The sequence below is a fragment of the Trematomus bernacchii genome, unplaced genomic scaffold (assembly GCF_902827165.1).
Source record: "Trematomus bernacchii unplaced genomic scaffold, fTreBer1.1, whole genome shotgun sequence".
NCBI classification, from domain to species: domain Eukaryota; kingdom Metazoa; phylum Chordata; class Actinopteri; order Perciformes; family Nototheniidae; genus Trematomus; species Trematomus bernacchii.
Genome location: NW_022987839.1, coordinates 6,161,937 through 6,187,239, shown reverse-complemented (window position 1 = coordinate 6,187,239; position 25,303 = coordinate 6,161,937). Strand labels below are relative to the sequence as shown.

At 41.7% G+C, this 25,303-nt stretch overlaps 1 protein-coding gene across 8 annotated transcripts in view; it reads left to right on the top strand.

The window, feature by feature from the left end:
- The window catches only part of LOC117500180 (rho GTPase-activating protein 12-like), a 68,934-nt gene that overhangs the window by 4,348 nt on the left and 39,283 nt on the right, over nt 1-25,303 (top strand). For 7 of the 8 annotated variants that reach the window (XM_034152933.1, XM_034152931.1, XM_034152932.1 and 4 more), the window contains exon 2: nt 5,037-5,793. In XM_034152933.1, the coding sequence (XP_034008824.1) occupies nt 5,110-5,793 (684 nt within the window). In that variant the 5' untranslated portion in view covers nt 5,037-5,109. Of the gene's footprint in view, nt 1-5,036; nt 5,794-16,971; nt 17,089-25,303 lie in introns of those variants that run through there. The other variant, XM_034152939.1, reaches the window with a different exon arrangement.

The window sequence follows — 25,303 nt, the reverse complement described above, 5'->3', positions numbered from 1 at the left end:
TTTTCCACCAATTATTTTTGTCTAGAGCCGCAAAACATATTTGATAGCTTGATATCTTATAAAGTTGTATATATTGTTACATCATAGACAAAAACTACAGTTTCTTTGCATTTATTATTTATTAGATTATATAAAACTGTTTACCTCTAATAAGAAACAAAGAACTCTTATAAGGAGAATTAAAAAAAATACACAGGCCTACTTTAAAATAAATCAACACAGCACTTGGGGAGTCCTCTGCACATTTGAAGAAAATAAATAATTAAAATGGGCCCACTTTGAAATAAATAAAACATATAGCTGCACCCTAGAAGGAGTTAACTGATTGAATTATGACTGGAGATCGTCAGCTGTCTTCCTCTTCCGTGTTTCTCCTCCATACGTAAAGGCTGCAGCACCTTTGACAACTTCTCTCTACATATCAAACATACCGGTGAGCCAGCATTGTTTGCTGTGAAAGCAGATAACTCTGTTCTCGCAGAATTAAACCCTCTGTGTTCCTCAGATACTTTTATTTTCTTTGATGTATCCATAGTTCGCTCATCGAGCCGGGGGTCAGGTTATTCGCCTGCAAGAAAAGGCGCTGGTGCAGGACCGTAGCAGGATATGACGCATATTTCAGTTGACCTAATTAAAACCGTTTAAAAAAAAAAAAAATTACATGTCACAGTATCACCTCAAAATACAAGATACGAAACATTTTCAACCGTGCAACAAAATATAAATAGTCATTTTCAGACAGGTTTTTATAAAAATGGATCAGGACAAAAAGCGAGAGAATCTTTTTTCCTGAAACTTTCAGAATCTCTTTACACAGAGGGGACACATGTTGATGTAGAAAAGACAGGAACAAGTGGATTTAGCATAATAGGTGACCTTTAAGAAACTGACTCTGGACAAACCACAGAGTTTTTATATGAAATGCAACACTGTGACATGTTGTGAAATGGAGCTTTAAGTGCAGGAATGTGCACAGATCAAATCTACTGTTTATACTTAATCTACTGTGAGGGAAGGCTCGATGAAAACTGAAATACTAATCCTGATCATTTTTAAATGATACATGTTGTTTTTTGTGAAAATGTTTAGTAAATAAGACTTATTAATTAGAAAGCTGGCACATTTCCCAATCTTGGCCCTGTCTTCAACACAAGGATCAGATCAAACACAAGAGCGCTGTCTTTTTTCCAGCAACACTTTAATGAAAAAGCTAATTCACGTATCAACCAATGCTTCAGTTATCTATGGTGTGTGCTGACTGTGACCTATGGGCATCAGAGGCTGTGTGTTGTCTCATTTGGCTAATAGACACTCTGTTTAGCCGATGGATCTGTGTGATTTCCCTCAGTGTGTGTTAGCCAGCGAGGTAATCCCAGATGATATCATCCGTCACCGTATCGCCGTAATCCAGGCGCTGTTGGTTTAATCACACCTGATCACATACCTCTAAATAAGCTATCGCACAAGAGAGATGCCACATAGCAATATTACAGAATGGCTGCCAAACCCTTAGTTTACTGACTTTAAAGGAATGTGCTATAAAAGGGCGTAGCTCATCTCGCTTGTAGGATTTAGATAATGTTTTACATGCTCATTATGGATCAATCCTGGATCAAAATTGAATGGTAACTTAATGTTCTATCAATAATCTCCATCATTGGCAATGAAAGGTATTTGTTGTTGTGGGGTTGGGCTGCTTGCTCTGTGTCTGCATCATAAATATAAGAAGCTGAAAGAGACGTCTTGCCTTGATCGTCCATTCAAATCCTATTCTCAGTGTTTAAGGCAAAGTATTTCCTGGATGTAACTTACTGATGAATTAGGGATGGGAATTTGAAAGCAAATGTATATTCGAATATTCGACCCTCAAAAAAACGGTTAACCGATTAACCGAAATGTACATATCCTATAAAAAAAAAAAAAAAATGTGGGAAACATTTTTACAAAAAAAAAAAAAATAAATAAATACATGTTCAAATAAATATAGAAACCAAGTCGAATTTGTCAAATGTATTGAACTGGTGATCACAGTTTGAACAGTTGACAGCTATAGGCCTACAGCTTTCATGCTTAAAACATAACTTGGTTTTTAAATTAAAGAGGGATCATACACGAACAACATAACGGGTTAGGGTAACGTAACCCTATCACAACAGAGATCAACGACCTGTAACAGGGCCTATGCACAGAATGCAGCTATTCAATACTCATTCTTGTTTAATATAAACAAGAATGAATATGAGCATGTCTACATGCTCAGCGGAGAGGCGGGTGCGGAGGCGATTCACAATCAGGCCAGCTGTAGAGAAGACCCTCTCAGCTGGAATTTGGGCATAAGATGAGGTTTGAGTCTGCGTGATCTGCGTGTAGGGAGGGGCAGCAGCCATCATTAGCAAGAACAAGCTAGATCTGATGGATTTGGACATAAACGCGAGTGAAGTATAACCGGACGCGAGAGAGAGAGATCAGCACCTGCAGCTCTGCCCGCTGTGAGGGACCGGTGAGCGGAGCAAAACACACCTTTAGACCTAACACACTTAGCTATGGCACTGTCGTATACATTGAATTATTCCATTTGATCATATGTAATCAACTTAGGCACCCCTCCCAAAAAAAATAAAATATATATATATATATATTCATAACTCATATTCTCATATTCATACCTGAATATGCGATTAATCGTTCAGCCCTACTATGAATGTGCTTATAATATCCTGCATTAACTGCTACTGAAGCTGTAATATCCTACAGTAATATCCTGCCACTTAATGCAGATTACATAATGTCTGCTGGAGCTCAGCTGGGGGCACACGTCTTGGGAACTTTATTTAGTTTTAAAAAGCTTAGGAAATGAACTCAACACAACTAAGTTGACTTTTATACAAACTCTTTAATCAAACAAAGAGCCCAAAGTGCTTCAATTAGAATCAACAAATCAATGTTGTTTTGTTGGACAAAAAATTACAAAAAATTACAATAAAACCCATTAATAAGAAAACAATAAATGAAACACAAACACATTTAAAAAGCAATGATAGGACTTTAACATTAAAAAACAGATCTGTATACAGAGAGAGCTATTCTAATAATCAGAGGCAGTCAACTCCACAGTTTACGGTCATACAAAAAGATTAGAGGAACTTTTAAGAAGACCAAAGGGTTCCCAGTACAGCCTCTTTTACTCTAGGCCAGGGGTGTCAAACTCGCGGCCCGGGGGCCAAATCCGGCCCGTGACTTCATTTTATGTGGCCCACAAGAACTTGCAAAGAATTTAATACGTTTATTATACGGTTACAGGCTACTTTACAGAAGCACGTTGCCCATAAACTACATGTCCCATAATGCATTTCAAATTTGACTTTTTTTCTCAGAATTTGACTTTTTTTCCAGAATTGGGCTTTTCTTTTTAAATCATTTTGTGCCATGCGCACTGAAGAGACTTGCCATTATTTGCCCTAGACTTCTGCTTTCAGACGTAGTTAATTATGAAGTTATTACCCTATCTGATGGCAATAATGTCATATAATACATTATTTTATATACATTAAATATTTATATATATGTATTTTTATATAGTCTTAAAGTTACAACCGGCCCTTTGAGTGCAACCATAATGCTGATGTGGCCCGTGATGAAAATGAATTTGACCCCCCTGCTCTAGGCTGTTGAATGAGAATGAAGTAATGACGCTTACATTTGAAACTCAATAGGTAAATATAAAAGTATTCTTCCTGAAAGCTTTAATAATGTGTCACCCCCCCCCTGCCCCCCCCCTGCCAGTCAGTCTAAACCACAAACAACTTCAAGATTCACGTTTACACGTCGGCAGGCTGTGTTGTTTGCAGCAATCTGATGTCTTTGTAAGTTGTGTAGTGTTATTGGTTTTGTCGTGGCCTTTGTTTTAGTTTGTATTTGCCCTCCACTACAGGTAAGATGTGTATTTTTTAAACTAAGGTTCAGCTCCTTTGCCTTCTTCTTGTTGTCACCGTCAGTTGAGTTATTAGCATTTTTTAAATAACTTTAGAAACAGACTCTTTAGAGCTCAGTTTGCTCAAGGTGTGCTGGAGCCGCGCCTCGTGTTGTAATAGAGAGTGTGTGCACATGTGACTTCAGCAGAAAACTATTTGTGTGACTCGGCTGCAACATGCCTCAGGTTTGTTTTACTGGCTGTCATTATCAGACAGAGGGACGGAGACGGAGACAGAGACGGACAGAAAACAAGGGTTATAGTGGTAAAAGAACACCATGTCCCCTCTTTGTGTCTGACAGTATGTGCCACTCTGAAGCTCCTTTCCACCGGTTTAAAGTGCAAGAACCGCTCATCCAAATAACTTCACACTCGTCACTTCCTTGTGTTGTCAGTTATACTCCCGCCAAGTGTGAAGACAATCGGATGAACGGTTGTCAAGGAAAGCGAAGGACAGAGACATAGATACAAAGACTAATCGATTTGAGTTTGATTCATTTGTTCATATTCGGTGGAAAAGTGCTTTCAAACACATATTTTCAGATTTTATAAATATATTTCAAAGACTAATGGAGATAAACTCTAAGATTGTTATTTACTTTTGTAAAGATTTTTGTTAATATGATGTAGTACTACTGAAAATAGACTGAAAAGAGAGAGAGAGAGGCGGGGGAGAATATTCAGCAAGGAGTTCAGGTATTATTTATTACCCCCTTTCTGAGGGAAAATGAATGCTTCAACATTATTTAAGCACCATTTCCCAACTGTTACCCCCCAAATCTTCTTTTTTTGTTCAAAACAAATTCCTAACGTTTGCTGCTAGAACTTACAAACGAACAACTGTCTTTTTGTGTAGAAGGATTTCTTAGTAAAGTGTGTATTACTATAATAAATGTATATCAAATGTCCTGAAGGGCTTTAACACTATATGATACACCTCCGTTACCCCCAAGAAGCATATTTCAAGGCCAGGTATTGATTTAATTGATTGTGGAACATAAAATAGCAAATGGATTTATGTGATATATGTGTCAGACACTTACTTTAGTCCTTGTTCTCCCTCCAGCTCTGCTCAGGAAGCCATGCTAATCAAAGTGTTCCTCTCGCGGTGAGCTGCCTGGCGGACAGTCGGAGGCGTCATGGCGGAGCTGCCTATTGCCCCGGGCGAGGTCTACATCGAGGTGGAGTACGACTATGAATACAAGTCCAAGGACCGCCTCATCACCATCCACCAGGGGGAATGCTTCATGTTGGTCAAGAAAAGCAACGAGGACTGGTGGCAGGTGAGGAAGGAGGAAGGGACTAAACCTTTCTACGTACCCGCTCAGTATGTCCGTGAAGTGCGTAAAGCTCTCATGCCCCCTCCCAAAACCCTTCCTCTTCCTGTTGCTGCCCCTGGAAACCCAACTCCACAAAGCGGGGGTGTACTGTGGGTGAAGCCTATCAGTCTGGAGCTGGGACCTGCGGACATCCTCCACAGACACGAGTCCAACTACCGGCGCTCCCCCTCTGCACACACCGCCTCTTCTGGGAACTTCAGCCCGCCCACCCAGCGCAAGAACAGTAGCAACCATCACGACCCCCCCACCACCCCCACCGACCACGACCGAGCTCTGGCGGACATCCTTCACCACGGTGGAGCCCACCTCCCCGCTCAGAGAGAAAAGTCCAGCACTCTGCCCCGAACCAGAGCCCGATCCCCGGACATGGAGCGATCCCCGCTGGACGTGGACCGCAGGACGGACTCTGCGGGGGAGGAGAGGCGCACCAACGACTCGGAGTCAGGAGACGAGCTCAGCAGCAGCTCCACCGAGCTCCTCCAGGTAAAGTCACATTTAAAGAAATTGTTTGTGCTTGTTTTTATACATGCAAAGCTTGGGTTGACACTCATTTTGGCTCCAGGACCCGGTTCAAAATCTGGGGACCGATCCAGATCCTGTAAGCTAAGGTTTCTCAGCCAATCGCTTTTTATAGTTACTCAGCAACACACAAAAAAAACCACAGGCTTCAAAGTCTGGGACACATATAACGCAATAGAGCTGTTTGCAGCCATTTCTACGATTTCTGACCATTGTCAATGTTGCAGACCGCTGTTTTATAATTGTACAGTACTCTAAATTAGGGTTGTGTTTCGTTTGAATTTCAACAAATCAGAAATAAGATTACTATTTTTACACTTCATTCATTTGTGGGTACCCGGCTCCTGGGATTGTGGATTGGCTTCTTATTGAAAACCGAGTTTCGGTTACCAACACCTCCTGTCAAACCCCCTCAATATACAAACAATTATGGCAATCAATAAAGTGGCATCCACGATTAAGCAGCGGAGATCATTTGCAGCTTAGCCAATGAAAATAAACCTGAACTAAAAGGGATTGCTAAGCGTTCCATTAAAGCTACAGCAGTTGTCTGTATTGGCGCCATTTGAATATTGCAGCGATGTTTCTTTCTGCAGTTGGTTTGACTTATTTCTCTCATGTTAAGGCGATCTGACCTCCTGACCTAAATGACAACGTGTTGTAGAACAGTTTGATGTTGATCTGTCACTGCTGGCCTAAAGCTACTGAGGTGCAGACAGAGGCAGCTCAGCTCCGTCAGAAAGCCTCAGCGAGAGGAGGCAGCTGATTCATGTGAGCCCGGTCAGCGGGGCGTCTGTTCCTGAAATCATTAGCTCGGTCTGCTGCTGAACGAAAGCCGGAGAGAACATAGAAACCAGGTCTGTGTGGTGCTACCGCCGGGTGCAGACCTGTTTGATTAGTTACAATCAAGTCACACATGTATAGTGCTTTGACAGTTTGTGGAACTTTTACTAGAATACGTAATAAATACGCCCCCCCCAACATTCAAAGTGCATTTTTTTTACATTCATTTCCATTATAATTTTCCTATTTCTATAACTACAATATAGCCACACTTAAAATGTGAACCTTAAACTGTTTTGCAGCTCCAGTATTCAATACAAATGTTTGTAAAGTTATAGCAGACAATAGGGAAGATTATACTAAATAAATACACTTTCTGAGAAACGCGCATATTCTTGGGGGACCTCTAAAATTGACTTTCTTTACATTTTCTTTTCACATTACTCTTGATTTAAGTTCGTGAACTTATTACAGCAAGTTGGTTTCACATCGACATTGTCATCTTTACTTTTCCAAGTGCTGATTGAACACAATGACGTAATCACTGACTCGGCATGTTGTTAAAGGTTATCTAAAAGTGAGTGTATTCAATTTCAAAGTGCGTACATTTTCTAAAAGCAGCTCGGCCCACAATGCAGTTCCTTCCTCCCTCGGCCCTCTGTGTGCCATTCAGACGGCCGGGGAAAAGGTCAGAGTAGTCGAGCTTGTTTTGGTAATCAAGACAATCAGTCTCGCTTAGTCTGGAAGTAAACTCTGTGATTTGCTTTCATCCTGGGAGCCATTTGATCTGCAAACATTACAACACGTAATGTGGCTTCTCTGTTTTTAATATCTTACTCTTTCAGATACTTACTGTTAATAATGGGTGAAGACTTTTATTTATTTATGAAAGCTTGTCAAAATGATCAGGAGTGTGTTTTATATCGTTGTCATGTTTGAATTTTTTATGGAAAGAAATGATGTCATGTGTTATCCATCACCTCCACTTCATCCATTCTTCACCGGATGTGTAAATGACGTTGTTAGCACCCCGCTATTCTTTAAGTGATTGATGGTGTTTGATCCGGTGGACACAGAAATACCCACAATGCTCGTGAGCGTAGAAGCTGACGATGTGAAACCAGTTTCAGCGGGTGGCTTGTTTGTTTTTCCTCTGTCCTGTCAGCATGCTGCTGGGGACAACAGCCCCCCCCCCCCCCCCCCCCCCCCTCTGCTCTCATATTCTCTCCTCTCAAGTCGTTCCTTTCCTGTAGTGTAATCATTTAAGATGATACGATAATACTTTATTGTCAGAAGAACATCAATAAAGAGAAATATTTAAGACGAGAAACATGAAACAGACTAAAATCACTAAGGACAAAATGTGTAAGACTCTTAAATGTATATTTGACCTGCGATTGAACCTGCATTTTTTTAGGATTGACTGGTTCACAGAGAGTGATTCTGTCTAACTTTTTAAACGTCGGACCTTGTAACTCTGATTTGATGGCAACAATGACTGGATATAAAACCACAAAGCTGAGAGTTTTCCATCTGCCAGTTCTTGTTTCTTATTTCCAGCTCCTTCTGTTAGGCAGTGCTGACTGACTGAGTGTGTCTGTGGAGCTGCACAGTTCATTGCAGGCGCTTATCTGCCCCACTGGCTGCCATGACACTTGGGGCCACTTTGTCCCTACTTTTGTGGCGAGTCATCTTTCAATAGCCGCTGCTCTGTCATCCTCGCCTTGTTTGTTAGCACGATAAACCGCTAAGTGTCTTTTTAATGAAGTTTGGGATTGTTACATGTCCTTTTTTTGTGGCCAATGTTGCAAAATGGGCATTCATCCAATAGCTCAAACACCGCTTACTTAATTTTGGTTAAATCTGAGAGACTCATTTAAAATAGTATGGACTTTTCCTAGAATTAAAAAAAAACAGTGAAAAAGTAGAACAAATCAGTTATTTAAAATGGAGTTGCAATCAGCTGTGCATTTCCTGGCAACGGTGACATTAACTAATGTGACGGTTCAACTTTGGGGAACTTGAATTTGCACTGTTGACCATTAGCAAGCAACCGCTTTTTAGAAAACAAAACCTTTTAAAGTCACTTAGCAAGCTTGCTACTTCAGACCCCTTTTTGTCCGTTCTTACACAATTAATTTAGCTGCTTAATGCTAATTTCCTGAGATAAAAATGTCAGCGGCAGTAAAGCACAGAGCCGTGTGTAGGACTTTACTGCTAATGGCCTTTGTTGTGAGGAAGTTACAGGAAGTGTAGTTTTTGCTAGTTCTTCAGCTTAGATCAGGTCAGGTTTTTAACAGAAGCTAGAAATGAGTTTAATTGCATTTAGGCATTTCTGGCAGATCAGTAGTTTGGTAAAGCTCGCGTCACACTGTCCCGAAATTGACACCAGATGGACACACGATAAAGGAAATGTTCAAATTCGGCTCTGATCGTAACATCGGGCCATTCGCGAGGGCATCTTAAGCCATCGTATGACCGCCGGTGGAGTTTCTCAGGCTCCGGCAGCAACTTCGTGAGCGGTGGCAAAATCTTTGGCATGCCAAAAAATTGCCGAAAGACCTTGCGAAGGTTCATTTTCGTGTTGAATTCGTGTGTCCATTTTGCCCTTCGTAAGGCCATCGTGAGGACATCTTGTCAAATCGTGTCATCTTCGTGTGATCATCGGCGCCATCACCCATTTTTCGCCTCACGAAGACAATACGAAGGAAACAAGAATCTGCCCGATTGTCTTAGGAAGGCAACACGACTACGTGAAGCCGTCGTGTAGCCATCGTATTATAGTTCTGTGAAACTGAAAAGGATATTACATTGGTTTTGTTACTTTCGTTGCAGTTGTATGTCTTAAATGTAATTTAGGTTAACTTCCTGTTTTATTTAGATGCTTTTATTTTGAAGGTGAGTTTACGCTGTTGACAGAAAGTTGTTGTTGCTATGGAAACACCGTGACGGAGTGTGTGGTTCGGGTGCCATCGTGTGGCCTTCTGTAGGCATCGTACTTGCTTCGGCTGTTGCTCGGCTGTTGACCAAGTTCGGGGCCATCTTCGTGCGAAATTCACAGTTCCATATTCGTGTGTCCATTTGGTGGTAATTTCGGGACAGTGTGACGCCAGCCTAAAAGAAAGCTTTTCTTTCACTCGCAAACAATACTTTTCCTTTATTAGTATCCCCAACACCTACCCCATTCTGTAATGCTCTCTGCATCCAAAGCAGAACATAGTTTAGAGGAGATGTGCTGCAGTGCATCTATAAAGTGACTCGTGGTGAAGGCATGATTGGAAACACCGCAGACCCGTCACAACATTAGTATTCATCTTTCTTCTGAGCCCAACAGCCATAGGTTCTGATTTTGAAAAAGTCAGGTTACCAGCAGAGATATCTATTGACACGTCATCATGCATGCGATACGTCTCAAAGCCCCGAGCCACGTGGATTGGACAGCGTATTCACTGAAGCAGACGTTTCCCTACAGCCAGTAAATATAAAGGCTGTCAAGGTCTCAGTGTGTTTTAATTTGCTGCTTCACTGCACCGCCCCATCCATTCTGCTTTCCTCTTCCTGTGGGATCATAACAGTCCGACTGCACAGAAGAACTGAGAATGCTGAATACACTGAGTGCTCGGTGTATTAGAACGTCACTTAAGGAATTTGGCGACATATCACTCAGTGTTTCTGATCAGATCTCTCTTAGTGTTGTGGCCGTTGGAGTTGATAAAGTTACATTTAATGTGGATGTATAAAGGAGTTTATAGCTCTCGGTAGCTTTACTAATATAATGTTTAAGAAAGGCAGCTGATATTGGATGTATAGATTTGGATAGACTAATGAAAAGCCTGATATAATGTCTTATTTGATACCCAGCAGTCAGTAAGTCATGTATGCATATGAATGAACAGGATCTATAATACTTACAATATCAGTTTGTTTATCTAAGATTAAATGACAAAATCAATGTCACTTTGGAGTTATGAATCAACAGGAAATGTAATTATGCATCGATAAATCAGAATACTTATATTGTCATCATAGTTAGGTAAAACAACATCTGGTAGACTGTCACTGCACTAACATAAATAGGCACAAATGAATAAAAAGTAGCAGCACCAAAAAGAGACAAAGAAAACTCGGAAAATACTTTATAAATGATAACTAATATTCAGGCGCTTTAAATGGTGTGTTTAAGATCAATCTGACAAGGCAATCACATCAAGTTTAAATCAAAAAGTATATTTATTCTTGTGGCTTTTTCGTGTCTCACATCGACTGATTACACAATTGAACCCAAATGCAACCCTTTTTTGACAGATCTTGACTGTAAGCATGATGTTTTGCTGCCTTGACGCTCCGTTAGTGTTATAAAGATTAGCCTAGTCCACCCATAACTCCCCTCTTCATTATAGCAGCCTGACACTGTTACGCTGCAACACTCCCAGTTAACTTCTGTCTGTCTCTGGATGTTTCCAGTGTGTCTGCAAGTCTTGAGACACTCTTTCATTTAGAAACTCATATTAAAGGACTCTAAAATCATCTCAAAGAAGTCCATAAATCAGTTTGGCACACTTGTTTTTGCACAGTTTTTTGCTTAGCGTCTCACTTTTAGAAGTACCAGCCACTTAAGAGTTATCTCTACACCCCCACCGCTGATTGAACCTGTCAATAACTCCCACTCAACCCCCCAGACTCCCATGGCTTCTTATGACAGCTGTAATCAACTAAAAAGCTGTAATGACTCTCACAGGATGATTGATGGGAGGAAGCACTTCCTCATTTCTTTGATTACTTATTGTGTGGCAGGATGCTTAGTTGGCAAGTGGATGTCTTTACACCGTCACACCTTTTGTATACATGGAGTGGCAGAACACACCCTTCCAGGCACATACTGAACATGCACGTCCGTTGCACATCAAATGATTCATTAACCCAGTCATTCATTAATCCTCCTCACACACATTCATTTCTGTCCGGTTTGCAAAGACACTAGCTTTTATATATGAGCACACACACACACACACACACACACACACGCACACACACACACACACACACACACACACACACACACGCACACACACAGCACGAACACACACACACACGCACACACACACACACACACATACACACACGGCACGAACACACACACACACACACGCACACACACGGCACGAACACACACACACACACACACACACACACACACACACATACACACACGGCACGAACACACACACACACACACGCACACACACGGCACGAACACACACACACACACACACATACACACATACATACATACACACACCACAACACACACACACACACACACACACACATACACACACCCCACACACACACACACAACACACACACCTACACACACACCACAACACACACACACACCACACCACACACACCCCACACACATACACACACGCAAGACCCACACACACACACACACGCACACACACGGCACGAACACACACACACACGCGCACACACACGGCACGAACACACACACGAACGCACACACACGGCACGAACGCACACACACGGCACGAACACACGCACAGACACACACACGCACACACACGGCACGAACACACACACACACACACATACACACACACACGCCACGAACACACACACACACATACACACATACACACATACACACACGGCACGAACACACACACACACACGCGCACACACACGGCACGAACACACACACACACACGGCACGAACGCACACACAGCACGAACACACGCACGAACACACACACACACGCGCACACACACGGCACGAACACACACACACACGCGCACACACACGGCACGAACACACACACACACACACGGCACGAACGCACACACAGCACGAACACACGCACGAACACACACACACACATACACACACGGCACGAACACACACACACACACACACATACACACACGGCACGAACACACACACACACACACGGCACGAACGCACACACACGGCACACACACACACACACATACACACACACACACATACACACACGGCACAAACACACACACACACACACACACACACACACGGCACACACACACACACACACACACAAACACACACACACAACACACACACACACACACACACACACACACACACACACACACACACACACACACAGAGACTGAGGGATCTGTTCATGGGAGCCAGACCATCTGCCCTACTGTTAATTCTCCTTCATATTAAAAAAGGCTTATTATATCAAATGTTGGCAGAACGCACTGCAGGGTCATTTAGATGCTAAATCATCATCTCTTCCAGAGGGTCCCTCATGTGTTCATGCTGAGGACCTCCAGATGGAAGCACAATAAACAATTGGCTCCATTTTGTAAATCATTTTAAATAAAGCAATCATTTATTGCATTTTTGAAAAGTCCACTTTCCATTGGTCCTGGATCAGGCATGGGACATTTTGTATTTAGTTATGTTTATAAATGAAGTCTATACTCACTGTAATGCAAACCAACAATCTTCTCATATTTAAGATGATGTATTTGTCTTATGCTAGCAGACACGGAGCGGAACGATCCCCTAGAAGAGAAATAAAATAAGTGAATGAGTTTAGCTTCACTATGAAATGCCTGGCTTTAGGGCACGATGTCGTTAACTGTTTACAGAAGGGGAGCAACATTGAAATTCAAAAAGCAGTCCTCCCAGACTTTCTTTCACGCCATTATTTCATGTTACACAGAGTTGTTTGTGTATGTTTCTTCTCTTCCCTCTTATCTTACTCCGCCATGTTTCCTGACAGATTGTTTGTTACAACCGTTGACCTTCTGTCACAAAGCCACTTCTCTCCCAGTTGAGCCCACCCGCTGACTGACAGTCACAACAATGACATGCTGTTCATTAGGGCTGCAGCTCACGGTCATTGTCATTATTTAAATATATTCTGAATACAAAGTTCTTTCACTATCCTTTAATACAAAGAGAGAATCAGAAGCTGGAGCCTCTAAATATCTGGCATTTGATCAAAGTCAATGGATTTTAAAGGTATTAGTTGTGGTTGGTTGCCTAAGTTAAAGGTCCCCTATTATACTGTTTTCCATCAATATATTATAGGTCTCAGATATATACAGAATATGTCTCTGAAGTGTTTGGCTCCAAATACCAAACAGATCATTGCAGCATCCCATAATCCCCTCTGTTTCAGCCCTGTTTCAAAAGTGCTGATTCTCTGTCTGTTACTTCAGATGAAAATAAGGAGCCACTCCCCACGCCCCTCTGAGAGATATTTGGTTAAAAAGAACACAATAGCCGCGTTCACACCGGAGTACTTTTCACCGTACTTTTCGCATTTAGTTCCGTTAGTACCCCTTATGTCGCGTTCACACCCAAAAGAGCACTTAATCTCGGGAACTTTTACCCCCATTTTTAGTCCCTGCTGAGAGATGGTACTTTCCTGGGGGAAAAAAGTGTACCTTGGTTGCTGATTGGCTAATGGTTACACAAGCCAAAACATCGTCATGACATCATAAAGTGGCCAAAATCTGATCAGCTCATTTTCAGACAGGTTTTTATATAAATGGATCAGGACAAAAAGAGAGAGAATCTTTGTTCCTGAAACTTTCAGAGTCTCTTTCCACAGAGGGGACACATGTTGATGTAGAAGAGACATGAAGAAGAGGGGACACATGTTGATGTAGAAGAGACATGAAGAAGAGGGGACACATGCTGATGTAGAAGAGACATGAAGAAGAGGGGACACATGTTGATGTAGAAGAGACATGGAGAAGAGGGGACACATGTTGATGAAGAAGAGACATGGAGAAGAGGGGACACATGTTGATGTAGAAGAGACATGAAGAAGAGGGGACACATGTTGATGTAGAGAAGACATGAAGAAGTGGATTTTGCATAATAGGTGACCTTTAAGATCTGTGCCTAACAGAAACTTAAGAGATGTTTGTGTTTTTGTTCTACGACATAAATAAGTCAGTAAAAACCCACTGGGGAATTTCTGAAGCTTCTATGTGTCATAAAAATAGCAGTTGCTAAAAAGTGACTAAATGAAACCACTGGACGTCATCACACCGAACATTAGCCGCCTTTAGCTTAGCGCTGGTGATACAAAGTGACCGTCATGTAGTTTGTTTATTGACTAACCTTATAGAACATATCATCCCTGAACCACTCTATTGATTAACCAAGACAACGTCTATGCTGCAGTTTTTACACCGTTTGTTTTGTGGATTCTTTCTGGCAATTTAAGCCTCTCAATGACTTTAAATGTTCCGTAAATTCACCATGAAACAACCTTTAGTTTGTGAATATGATGTAGAGTCTCTGTGGAGTAGGACAGGCTGTGTTAGTGTCAGCTTTGTGTGCTCACTGCAAATGTTAGGAAGCAGCCCAGAGGGGTTTACAGTACTGTTCTGTACTGTTCTCAACATCACACACACTGACACACTCTTCAGGCGCTCTGGCAGCTGATCCTCTCTGCAGAGTGTGTGGCTCTTGTGTAACAGAGCGGGGGTAAGGCCAGGTTCGACAACCTCTCTTTGCCACTCTTTCTTTCTCCCTCACTCCTTTCCTGTCTGTGGTCATTTTAAATGCACCTGCTTCTCCTCCAGCCCTGGTTGCCTTTCCTACACTAGATTAAGGTTTAAAAAGTCCCCTAATATAAGTCATAGGGGGACTCCAGCTAAATGAAATACCTGTCTGCAGCGCTCATTTCATCACATTAACAAAAACATTCAATCCAAAATTGCCATAAAGCAGTCCTACTCATTGATTGACAGGAGTGCTTACAACGCTTAAACAACAATTGATTCCTGGGCGGATCGGCTGCCTTTAACTGTGTGGATAAAAGTCTAAATTAAACTGACAGCTTATTGTATTTACTTACATACAAGCTCTTATACATTATGAATTGTAACTATTGTTAATAAGGACCTACCAACATATACCATCTAGGGATCAACAGATTTTGGTGACCAGATACCAATTCTGATATCTTCATTTAGAGCACGGAGTACCTATCCAATACTAGCTCTCTCTTTTCCAAATCTAAAATCTGTAAAGCTCAATAAGCCAAATACGTTGTGCTACTCCCTCATACTTCTCCTATTAATGCCTCCATCTTTTCTCATCCCCTTTCTTTCCCCACTCTCTCACTTTGACCCCCACCCACCCTTCATACCCTGTTACACCTTACTCATTCACTGAGTACATTTCAACCGGGAATAGACAAGTTGAGAATCCTTAGAGAATAATTATAGAAAAATAATTAAAAAAATACAAACATGGAATAGTTTCATGAAAACAATGAAATGATGAATTGATCCAGTGTTTCAGGTTGTCACTGAATGCATAGTAATACATAAGGACCCAGAAATGATGTTTTTCCTGTCGTGTGGCACCACCTCAATACATTTACATATGAACAACATTTTGGGAGTTGTGATTACAAAATTGCAACCAAGATGCAAAGAGTTACAGCTCTCAAACTTGTCCAGAAATATTCTTTTATTTAACACAAGGGACATAAAGAATGTACTTGTGTTTGCCATAACGTAGATTCATCCGTTCCAGAGGTTCAGGAGAATTGATGGACTCCTAATGAGCGGGAAGGGTCAAACTGTCAGCAGTATAATACATATCCTGGATGGTGATTATAGGGGATCATCCAGAGTAAACTCTGCCCTGTATCCCTTCTTTGATTAGAGACAAGGAAGATGTGTGTGTGTGTGTGTGTGTGTGTGTGTGTGTGTGTGTGTGTGTGTGTGTGTGTGTAGGGGGTGGGGGTGTAGCGGGCAAAATGTTCCTCACTTTATAGAGCTTTTCCTAATCTGTGTGTGTGTGTGTGTGTGTGTGTGTGTGTGTGTGTGTGTGTGTGTGTGTGTGTGTGTGTGTGTGTGTGTGTGTGTGTGTGTGTGTGTGTGTGTGTGTGTGTGTGGTGTGTGTGTGTGTGTGTGTGTGTGTGTGTGTGTGTGTGTGTGTGTGTGTGTGTGTGTGTGTGTGTGTGTGTGTGTGTGTGTGTGTGTGTGTGTGTGTGTGTGTGTGTGTGTGTGTGTGTGTGTGTGTGTGTGTGTGTGTGTGTGTGTGTGTGTGTGTGTGTGTGTGTGTGTGTGTGTGTGTGTGTGTGTGTGTGTGTGTGTGTGTGTGTGTGTGTGTGTGTGTGTGTGTGTGTGTGTGTGTTCAGGCAGAGCGAGCATCACTGATCTCTCTCTCTCTCTCTCCCTGTTTATGTAAGAGAACGTGTGAGTGAATAACAGTGTGTGCAGTGTTTCATTATCTGGTGAGCCACAGTGACATGTCAGTCAGAGAGAGAGTTTGTGAATAGGCAGAGGCTGCTGCTGTGTTTCTCTGCACCGTCAGTGTCCCCGTCTGCACCGTCAGTGTCCCCATCTGCACCGCGGCTCCATCACCCCCCCTCTGCAGCGGGACGTCTCCAGGGCAGCATGTACCCAGATGAGAGTGAGACGGTAAGGCTGCTTCTTCATCTGAGCCGGGATACAGAAACTTCCAAAACCTACCATTTCAATACAGCGTCGTGCACATTTTTTTTTGCCAACTCAGCACATCGCTCCACACACTGCTGGTGTTTTAAAGTAAAGCTCTGCTCGGTACAAAGCTTTCTAGGTGGTAGGCTGGCATTCTTATTTCTGGATTTACTGTGTTGGATGCACTCTAAGAGAATTATCTTTAAATGATGTGCCGTCGGTTTTGTATTTCATTAGTAATGCACTGATCCCTGTCATGGCATGCACGCAGAGTGTTGATCCCTGAAGTAATGTATATATATATACCCGAGATTATGTGACTATTCATCTCAGCTTTGTATTTCTGTCTCTCACTCAGACTGATCTGGCAGCTTTTGTTCCCAACCTTAGGGCAGGACTTGTGTGCATTACCCATTCGTTCACCGTGAGCGCTCACAGGGATCCATAATATTGATTATTGGATCCCTTAGCTACTCTATAGCCAGAAGGTACAGATGAGAGGGTTCACTTTGTACTCTTAGAGATGTGGTGATGATGAGAGGATGCGCTAAGCACTTGCCATGCTTCATTACATAAGCTCTGGCTACGTAACGTTTGTTTGGGACAGCTGGCTGTGAGACACACAGACACTGATGCAGGGTGGCAGCCAGGACACGATGCACTGTGATATTCATTTTTATAGTTTTATATACAATTGAGCTGTTATTTTATGCTTTTAGAATGACTCACCGAGCAGGATATATTTAAAGGAACAGCGAGTTGTGTTTGAAAATCCTTAGAAACGTAATGTAAACGTTGATGGTGATAACATGTTAGTGACTAAAACATACATTTACATCAAGCCTGAAACTGCTCCATTTCAAGGTGAAGGTTTCCTTTTTCAAAACATGGTTTGTTATAGATGTATTTGTGATCTTGAATCACATCGTTTTCAATTGACAATAAAAGCAAAATCCAGCAACACATTTTAATATGTCCTTATTGTATCTCTTATCTTTTGTTACAGGAAGGTAAAACTTACAAACATTTGAATTGTACAAACTTCTGAGAGAGCCGTTTGCACCGCGTAATCTCCTGGTCCAATATAAATAAAGGTTTGCTCGGGCCCTACCCATGTGTACTCATGCGTGCAATATCATTTCTCTCTTTCCAGAAGAAAGTGTGCACTTTAACCCCAGTGCAGTTTGGAGTCAGAGATTATTAACTTGACCCATTAAGACGAGTTCTCTGCTTTTAACCCATCCTAGCACCAGGAGTCTAGTACTAGGAGCAGTGGGCAGCTATTGCACAGCGCCCGGGGAGCAATGGGAGTGGGGGGGTGTCCGGTGCCTTGCTCAAGGGCACCACGGCAGGGCAGGAGGTGAACTGGGACCTCTCCAAGTAGCAGTCCACACTCCATATTTTAGGTCTGGTCGGGGACTTGAACCGGTGACCCTACGGCTCCCAGTCCAAGCCCCTACTGACTGAGCCACTGCCGGACCGAATACAGAAATGAATACATTCATATCTTAACTTTCAAATTGTAAGAAATCCAATGAACTATAGAGCATTAGCTTGCTGATGCTACGGACTATGACCTACATTTGTCTGTTTTAAAATAACAATCTTTCTTTGTTTTTTAAGACAAAACAAGACATTTTGATGAGAATGTTTTTATGTTTTCACACTTACACTTATCATCACTTGATAACAGACAGAATAACAGACAAAGACATATTATAATTAGCTGCAGCCCAAACATAGATCACCTTATAATAGGGCTGTGCAATTAATCGTATTTTAATCTCGATTAAGATTTTGGCTTGCAACGATTACGAAAACAATGTAATCGAAATAAAACGATTATTAATTTTATTTAAAAAAAAAAGAAAAAATGTAATTGTTTTTTCAGTTGAATTATACTTAAAGTTCAGGGTAATCAACTGTTAAAAACATACTGTTCACATTTTTTTTTTCAATAAATGGATGTTTTCAAAAGTAAATGGATAATCGTTTTTAATAATCGTGATATCAATTATTGACCAAAATAATCGTGATAATGATTTTTGCCATAATCGCACAGCCCTACCTTATAATACAGTTTATATATTAGTCATTTAGTTGATGACTTATCTTTACTTTGGTCTTCATTCTTAAGGTGAGGCACACACATGTAATGTAGAGATGCATATACCACAACACAGTAATTGTTATTTAAATGTAATTCAGAAATGGTTCTAAATAACCTATCTGTACTTCATCACTCATTATAAACATGCAGGCTGGTTTAACCTTCATTTGCAAAGACATACTTTCTCCACAGAGCTTACGCTGTTTTCCTTCTAGACGTCACAAGTCGAAGGTTTCAGGTCAGGAGGTCGCTGCACCCTAAGTCGTTTTTTATAATCGTCCGGGCTCGGTTGATGTCACCACGAGGGCAGTGGTCACAGGCTAAAGAAAGCAGTGTGTGAACGGTAGATATATGAACTGGTTTGGGATCAATGGCAGGATGATCCCGGCTTAAGCTTTGTTCTAGTTCTGCTGGCATACTCTGTAGGATCGTAAAGGTTTATCTGTGTTGTTATTCTAGTAACATAAAACAATGTGATAAGAGTTTATAGAAAACCTGACACCAGATCGTATGAACACAATCCTGTTCACTGGGTTGAGCAAGAAAGTGAGTGAGGTTTAGTCATATGAGATATTGACCAGTCTTTATTAGGAATTGCAGAACGAGGAAGCCAAGTTGATGGAAAACTTCCTTTTACAAGTGAACTATTTATCCATAAAATAATAACTCCTTTAATAAGACATTTAGTGGATTTAAAATCATGGGTTTAACCTTTTTTCACTTAAAAAGGACATTGACTCAGGGATAACTGAAATAACTAAGAGTGTCCCTACAGGCAAGTCAAACATGTCCTGGGGGTAACTTGTTGCCTAACATGCTTGATTCTAGTTCGACAAAACCTCAAAAACGGTTCATCAGCTCTTATAAGATGTCTGAAAGGTGACTGAGTCAATTATCTTAAATTATAAATCTAGGATTAAAACGGTTTTGCTAAAGTTAAAGGTGGGGTAGGTAAGTTTGAGAAACCGGCTCGAGATACACTTTTTGTTATATTCCATGGAATGCTCTTAACATCCCGATAGCAATGAATATCTTAAGTGCTTTGACAAAAAATACATAAAAAAATTTCATCTGTGGAAGCCGTGGTGCTGTAAAAAGTACGACCAATCATTTTAGCTGGCCCGGCTAAAATAACTGGATGGCCTACCTGCCTGTCAGTCTTCCATCTGTGCACAAACTTAACTCGTGCCCTCATTGGTCATGTGCGCGTCCGTGTGTGTTGGAGGAGGGGCTCTGTAAGGAAGGGGCAGATTTTCTCCGGTTGTGTATTTTCAAATTCTAGCGATCTCGAGTCGGTTTCTCAAACTTACCTACCCCACCTTTAAGTACGATAAGAAAGATGTTCTCGCTTCTTTCATTTCCATTTGACACATTTTAGTGCCACTTTCCAAAAGCTCACAGATGACTTCTTTATCAGTCGTTTTTTTATTTTTATTTCTGTGGTCATTGACAACCAATGCAATCATTTATATAACTATGGTTGTTTTCCTCTACCCAGTTCACTGCATCTGAATGACGTCGTCTGAGCCTTCTCTCTGTCTCTTTATAACTAAAGGCTTCCTTTTTTGTGTTGAATCATAAGTTAGCTAAGACATGTTTAGGCGAGTATTAGCAGTAGTTGCTGAAATGTTAACTCCTCAGCAGAGTGGGTAGATTTCCGTGTGGCAGGGCTAACTGCATTGTTTACGAGTTCAAAGCCAGCTCGACAGCTTTTGGGTGTATTTGTCAAACTGTCAGTAAACAGCTGTGCAGCCACGAATGTCTCTCTGTAAAACCTAGTGAAGAAACCAGCTTTCTAAACACCCAGTCTGAAACACCGTGAGTGATTTGCTCTGATGAATCAAAGACTAGACAAGAGTAGAAGGACCTGCAGAGTCACGCTGCTGAATGAGCTGCACCCAGTCGGCTCTCTTTGCTTTAAAGTCGGCTCCTCTCCTGCAGGATTAAAGCGCTTTAACTTCCTGTTTGGACTGTGCCCTCTTTCAGATTAGATTAGTAGATTATTCTACAAGTTGGATGTGTATTTATTTCCCTCTTAGTCATATCCTCTGTTGATTTACACTACCTAATGTAGTCCACACTCGGGTCATCTAGTTGTAGTTTTCTCAAAAATGCACTTAAATCCATCAGAGAATTACCCAGCAAGCCTCCTTTGTCTCGTTGAACTGGTTTGTCCTGAGCAGGTTTTTGTACTTTATTCAGGTTTGCTGTCTGTGAAGCCAAACACATGAGGCACACTTTTTGTTCATTTTGAGACCGGAGATACCGGTTCACGCCCGAATGATTGGCTGGTATTCTGAATAGAGAAAAGCAAGCAGTTGTTTTCCCCAAGGGCAGTGAGATTTGAAAACAAAGTCAAATCACATAAAGCATGTTTCTGTTGCTGCTTCTGCTTCACACTGCAATACAGTACATGTATCAGGGAAGGCTGAACCACTGAATCCTACTCGTATAGAAACCTCTGCAGCTCTGATTTTATATTTGATCAGCTTTTGTAGAGGAATCATTTGTTCAGGTAGAGAAGGGCAGCTCAATAACGTTGTTCAGCCTGACTCAGAGCTTGCCAGCATTTCATTTCCCCCCACACTAGTTAAGACTTGTTTGAAAATACCAACAGCGTATTATTGAGTTCAAGGATAACTAGTAAGTACTTAGAGTATCAGAATCTGGTTTATTGCCAACTATCCCTGTCAAGAAATAAAATAAATAAGATATAGTCTGGAGGATTTTGGCATCGTTTTTGACCGTAGAATTCTGCCAGAAGGGGGTGATTCAATTATGGCCAATGTTTAACAACTCAAAATGTTGGTGTATAACAATTTGATGACTATCTTTTTATTTTAGGCCACCATTTCCAATCCATATTGGATAACAATCACTCATGAAAGGTAATTACTGAGAGTCTGTAAGTGCATACACATTGCTTATACAAAAGGGGTTTTTATAATAATCCCCAGGTTAAGTTAATGTGTTTGCTAAAGAACTCAAAGGATAAAATGATCACCAGATCGGTTGAAAATACCCATCATAGTTAACTTTCTGCTTTTGCGCTTTAATGATTTTACAGACATTGCAGGTTCTATCTACAAGAATGCATAATCTATTAGCTTGGTTACGATCTGAAAAGACTTTGTTGTAGCGACGTTCCATGGTTTAGTACTTCATTTGTTGGGTACAACAAAATCAATACGCTTAGAAATAGGACCAAAACTGCAAAAAGTATAAACCAAGTCACGACCAACTGACGAGCCTTAAACAAAAACACCAAATGAACTTGTGTTTATTTAAATTGTGAAACACCCTGCTAGGTGTTTAGACTACAGTTAGACCTCTACATAATGATTGTTTCTAAACGTGATTGCCAAAAAAAAAGGGGAACAGAAAGCTGTAGTTCTGCTGTTTCAGTCTTATATCTTTCATCAAGATTTTTCATTACATTTGTCTCACTGCCCCTTTGATGTAGAGAACACTTCATCTTAGCTTTCTAGACAACACTAATCTACAAAGTGTGCCGTAATAGTTCAACTTAAATGATACATTTAACCAAATAATAAGACCTCTGGTTTCTGTCATAGAGAGAAATTAACCTCTGCTGGAGCTGTAACATTTATGGATGGATTCGTGGCTGTTTTGAGTTCACTTTCCTAATGCCATTTTGTCACTACACAACTTGACTCAAACTCAGAAACCACTTCACACCTGAATGCTCCCGAGTGCTTCAGGGCCAAATTCTCCCTTTCCTGCTCAGGTTGGAACATGTTCTTTGGAAAATAGCTGTCATGGTGCAGAGTTTCCTCAGAGCTCCCTGTTGGATTGTTGTCACCTCTGCATATTTTAGTTTGCCTGCTGCCTCCCTGCCTCTCTGCCTCCCTGCCTCTCTGCCTCTCTGCCTCCCTGCCTCTCTGCCTCTCTGCCTCTCTGCCTCTCTGCCTCTCTGCCTCTCTGTCTCCCTGCCTCCCTGCCTCTCTGCCTCTCTGTCTCTCTGTCTCTCTGCCTCTCTGCCTCTCTGCCTCTCTGCCTCTCTGCCTCCCTGCCTCCCTGCCTCTCTGCCTCTCTGCCTCTCTGCCTCTCTGCCTCCCTGCCTCTCTGCCTCTCTGCCTCTCTGCCTCTCTGCCTCTCTGCCTCCCTGCCTCCCTGCCTCTCTGCCTCTCTGTCTCTCTGCCTCCCTGCCTCTCTGCCTCTCTGCCTCTCTGCCTCTCTGCCTCCCTGCCTCCCTGCCTCCCTGCCTCTCTGCCTCTCTGCCTCTCTGCCTCTCTGCCTCTCTGCCTCCCTGCCTCTCTGCCTCCCTGCCTATCACAATGACCTTGCAGGATTTGCATGCTCATTGAAGGAATCTCAGCCAGCAGTTTTTTATCTCGGGCTCCAATCTCTGCGTTGCTTCATCCCCGGAGTGAAAGTCATTGATGGAAAACTGCCAGACGAGTTATAGCAGCTGAAACTCCTGTGCAATGCAATTTCCCCCCTTTTTTTTTCATTTTGTAACACTCTCCTTCGGCTTCCACATTTCGTCTTTCTTGTTTCCATGGCTGATACAGACTTTAGCAGGAACATCTTCTCAGTGCAATCTCTGCGTTTTAATCCCTTCCTGATATGAGGTTCTTTTCTAAAGGGATCCTTATCCACTTGCCCACCTAGTTCTATCACAAATGATCTTATATACACAAGCTCACTTCTCTAGTCCCACAATATTAGTTATTGAGAGTTTTTTATTTTTAGAAATTGTGACGGGAGTAGATGAGAGCTTTCACAACTCTTGCCTGTTCTTACTTTACTCCTCTGTTATTTATACTTACAGTATATCCCTGTTTCTATGTGTTTGTACGGATACATAATAAAATATAATACATAGATACTCTCACCAAATATTTACCCCAAAGAGTAGAAGGTTTAAAGACCAGATTTAGAAAACCACGCTGCATCATTTTGCATACTTCTTAATGATACAACTTCTTTAAGGTACTCTTAAGAGCAATTTTACAAAACCATCAAAATGTTATATCATTACAAGTGTTACCAAAACATGTTGTGATTATCCTTTAGGTCTAAAAAACATGCTGAATGCAATGTTTAATTAGTTCATCATGATGCATCCTATGTTCATTTAGTGACAGATTAGTATGTGCTACTGCTATTAACAGTACTACTCACACAATTGGTTAAAATATCAAGGTGGAAATAGTTAAACATAAGGTAGCTTCTGTATGGTTTAATAGGTGTTTCGGGTGGATGGGAAACTCAAACTCTGACGCTGAAGTCAAATAGTCCCTCAATACTTATCTTGCATTTGAAAATGTCAATTAACCTGGATCCTACAGAAGTGCTCTGCTTCTTAGCCGGAGTTTTACACACCAGTTTTCTTACCTCGAGCCCATAAAGTGGTTTTAAAAGTCGTGACCTGCTGCAGGCTGAATGAAGCATCATCCTCAGCCTGGGGGGGGTGTCTCTTCCTGCTTCTCTTCCTCATACCTGCCCTCCCCTCCTCCTCCCATATAAAGAGGTGTGCTGTCGAGGCATGCGGCATTGTGGAAACTGGGCCACGTTGCCTCTTCTCTGTGGCTGGAGGAGGCGAAATGTATTTGAGTAATTTCTCCCTCTCTCTTTTCTACCTCCCTCCTCACCACATTCTTTAAGGTGTGCAGAGACAAGTCGGTGCACGATTCCCCGGTGAACTAAAAGACTTGGAAGTGAGCTATGCAACATTTGAAAAAAGATGCACAACTAAGAAGAAAGTCACTGATAACGAGAAAGGAAACATTTCAGAAGAGACAATTAGGGTTCTGCCAACAACATATATTTTGTGCAGATGTTCAGAAACATATTTTTGTAAAATGACCTTTTGATAAATGGCCTGTTCTTGTAGATGCAGCTCTCTGCAGTGCTGCGTGGTATAACTGGGGTGCAGGATGATGAATGAGGCTTTGGGAGGAAACAAAGCAGGCCAACCTAGAGATGCAGATTTACTACTTTCAATAAATATATATAGTTTTCGTTTTGTAGATTCGTCCTCTGACTTAAAACCCTGCATCAGGTAGTTCTCTTCGCTGGTATTTCCTCATTACTCGTCGGCAATTACTGTGCACTGTCGTT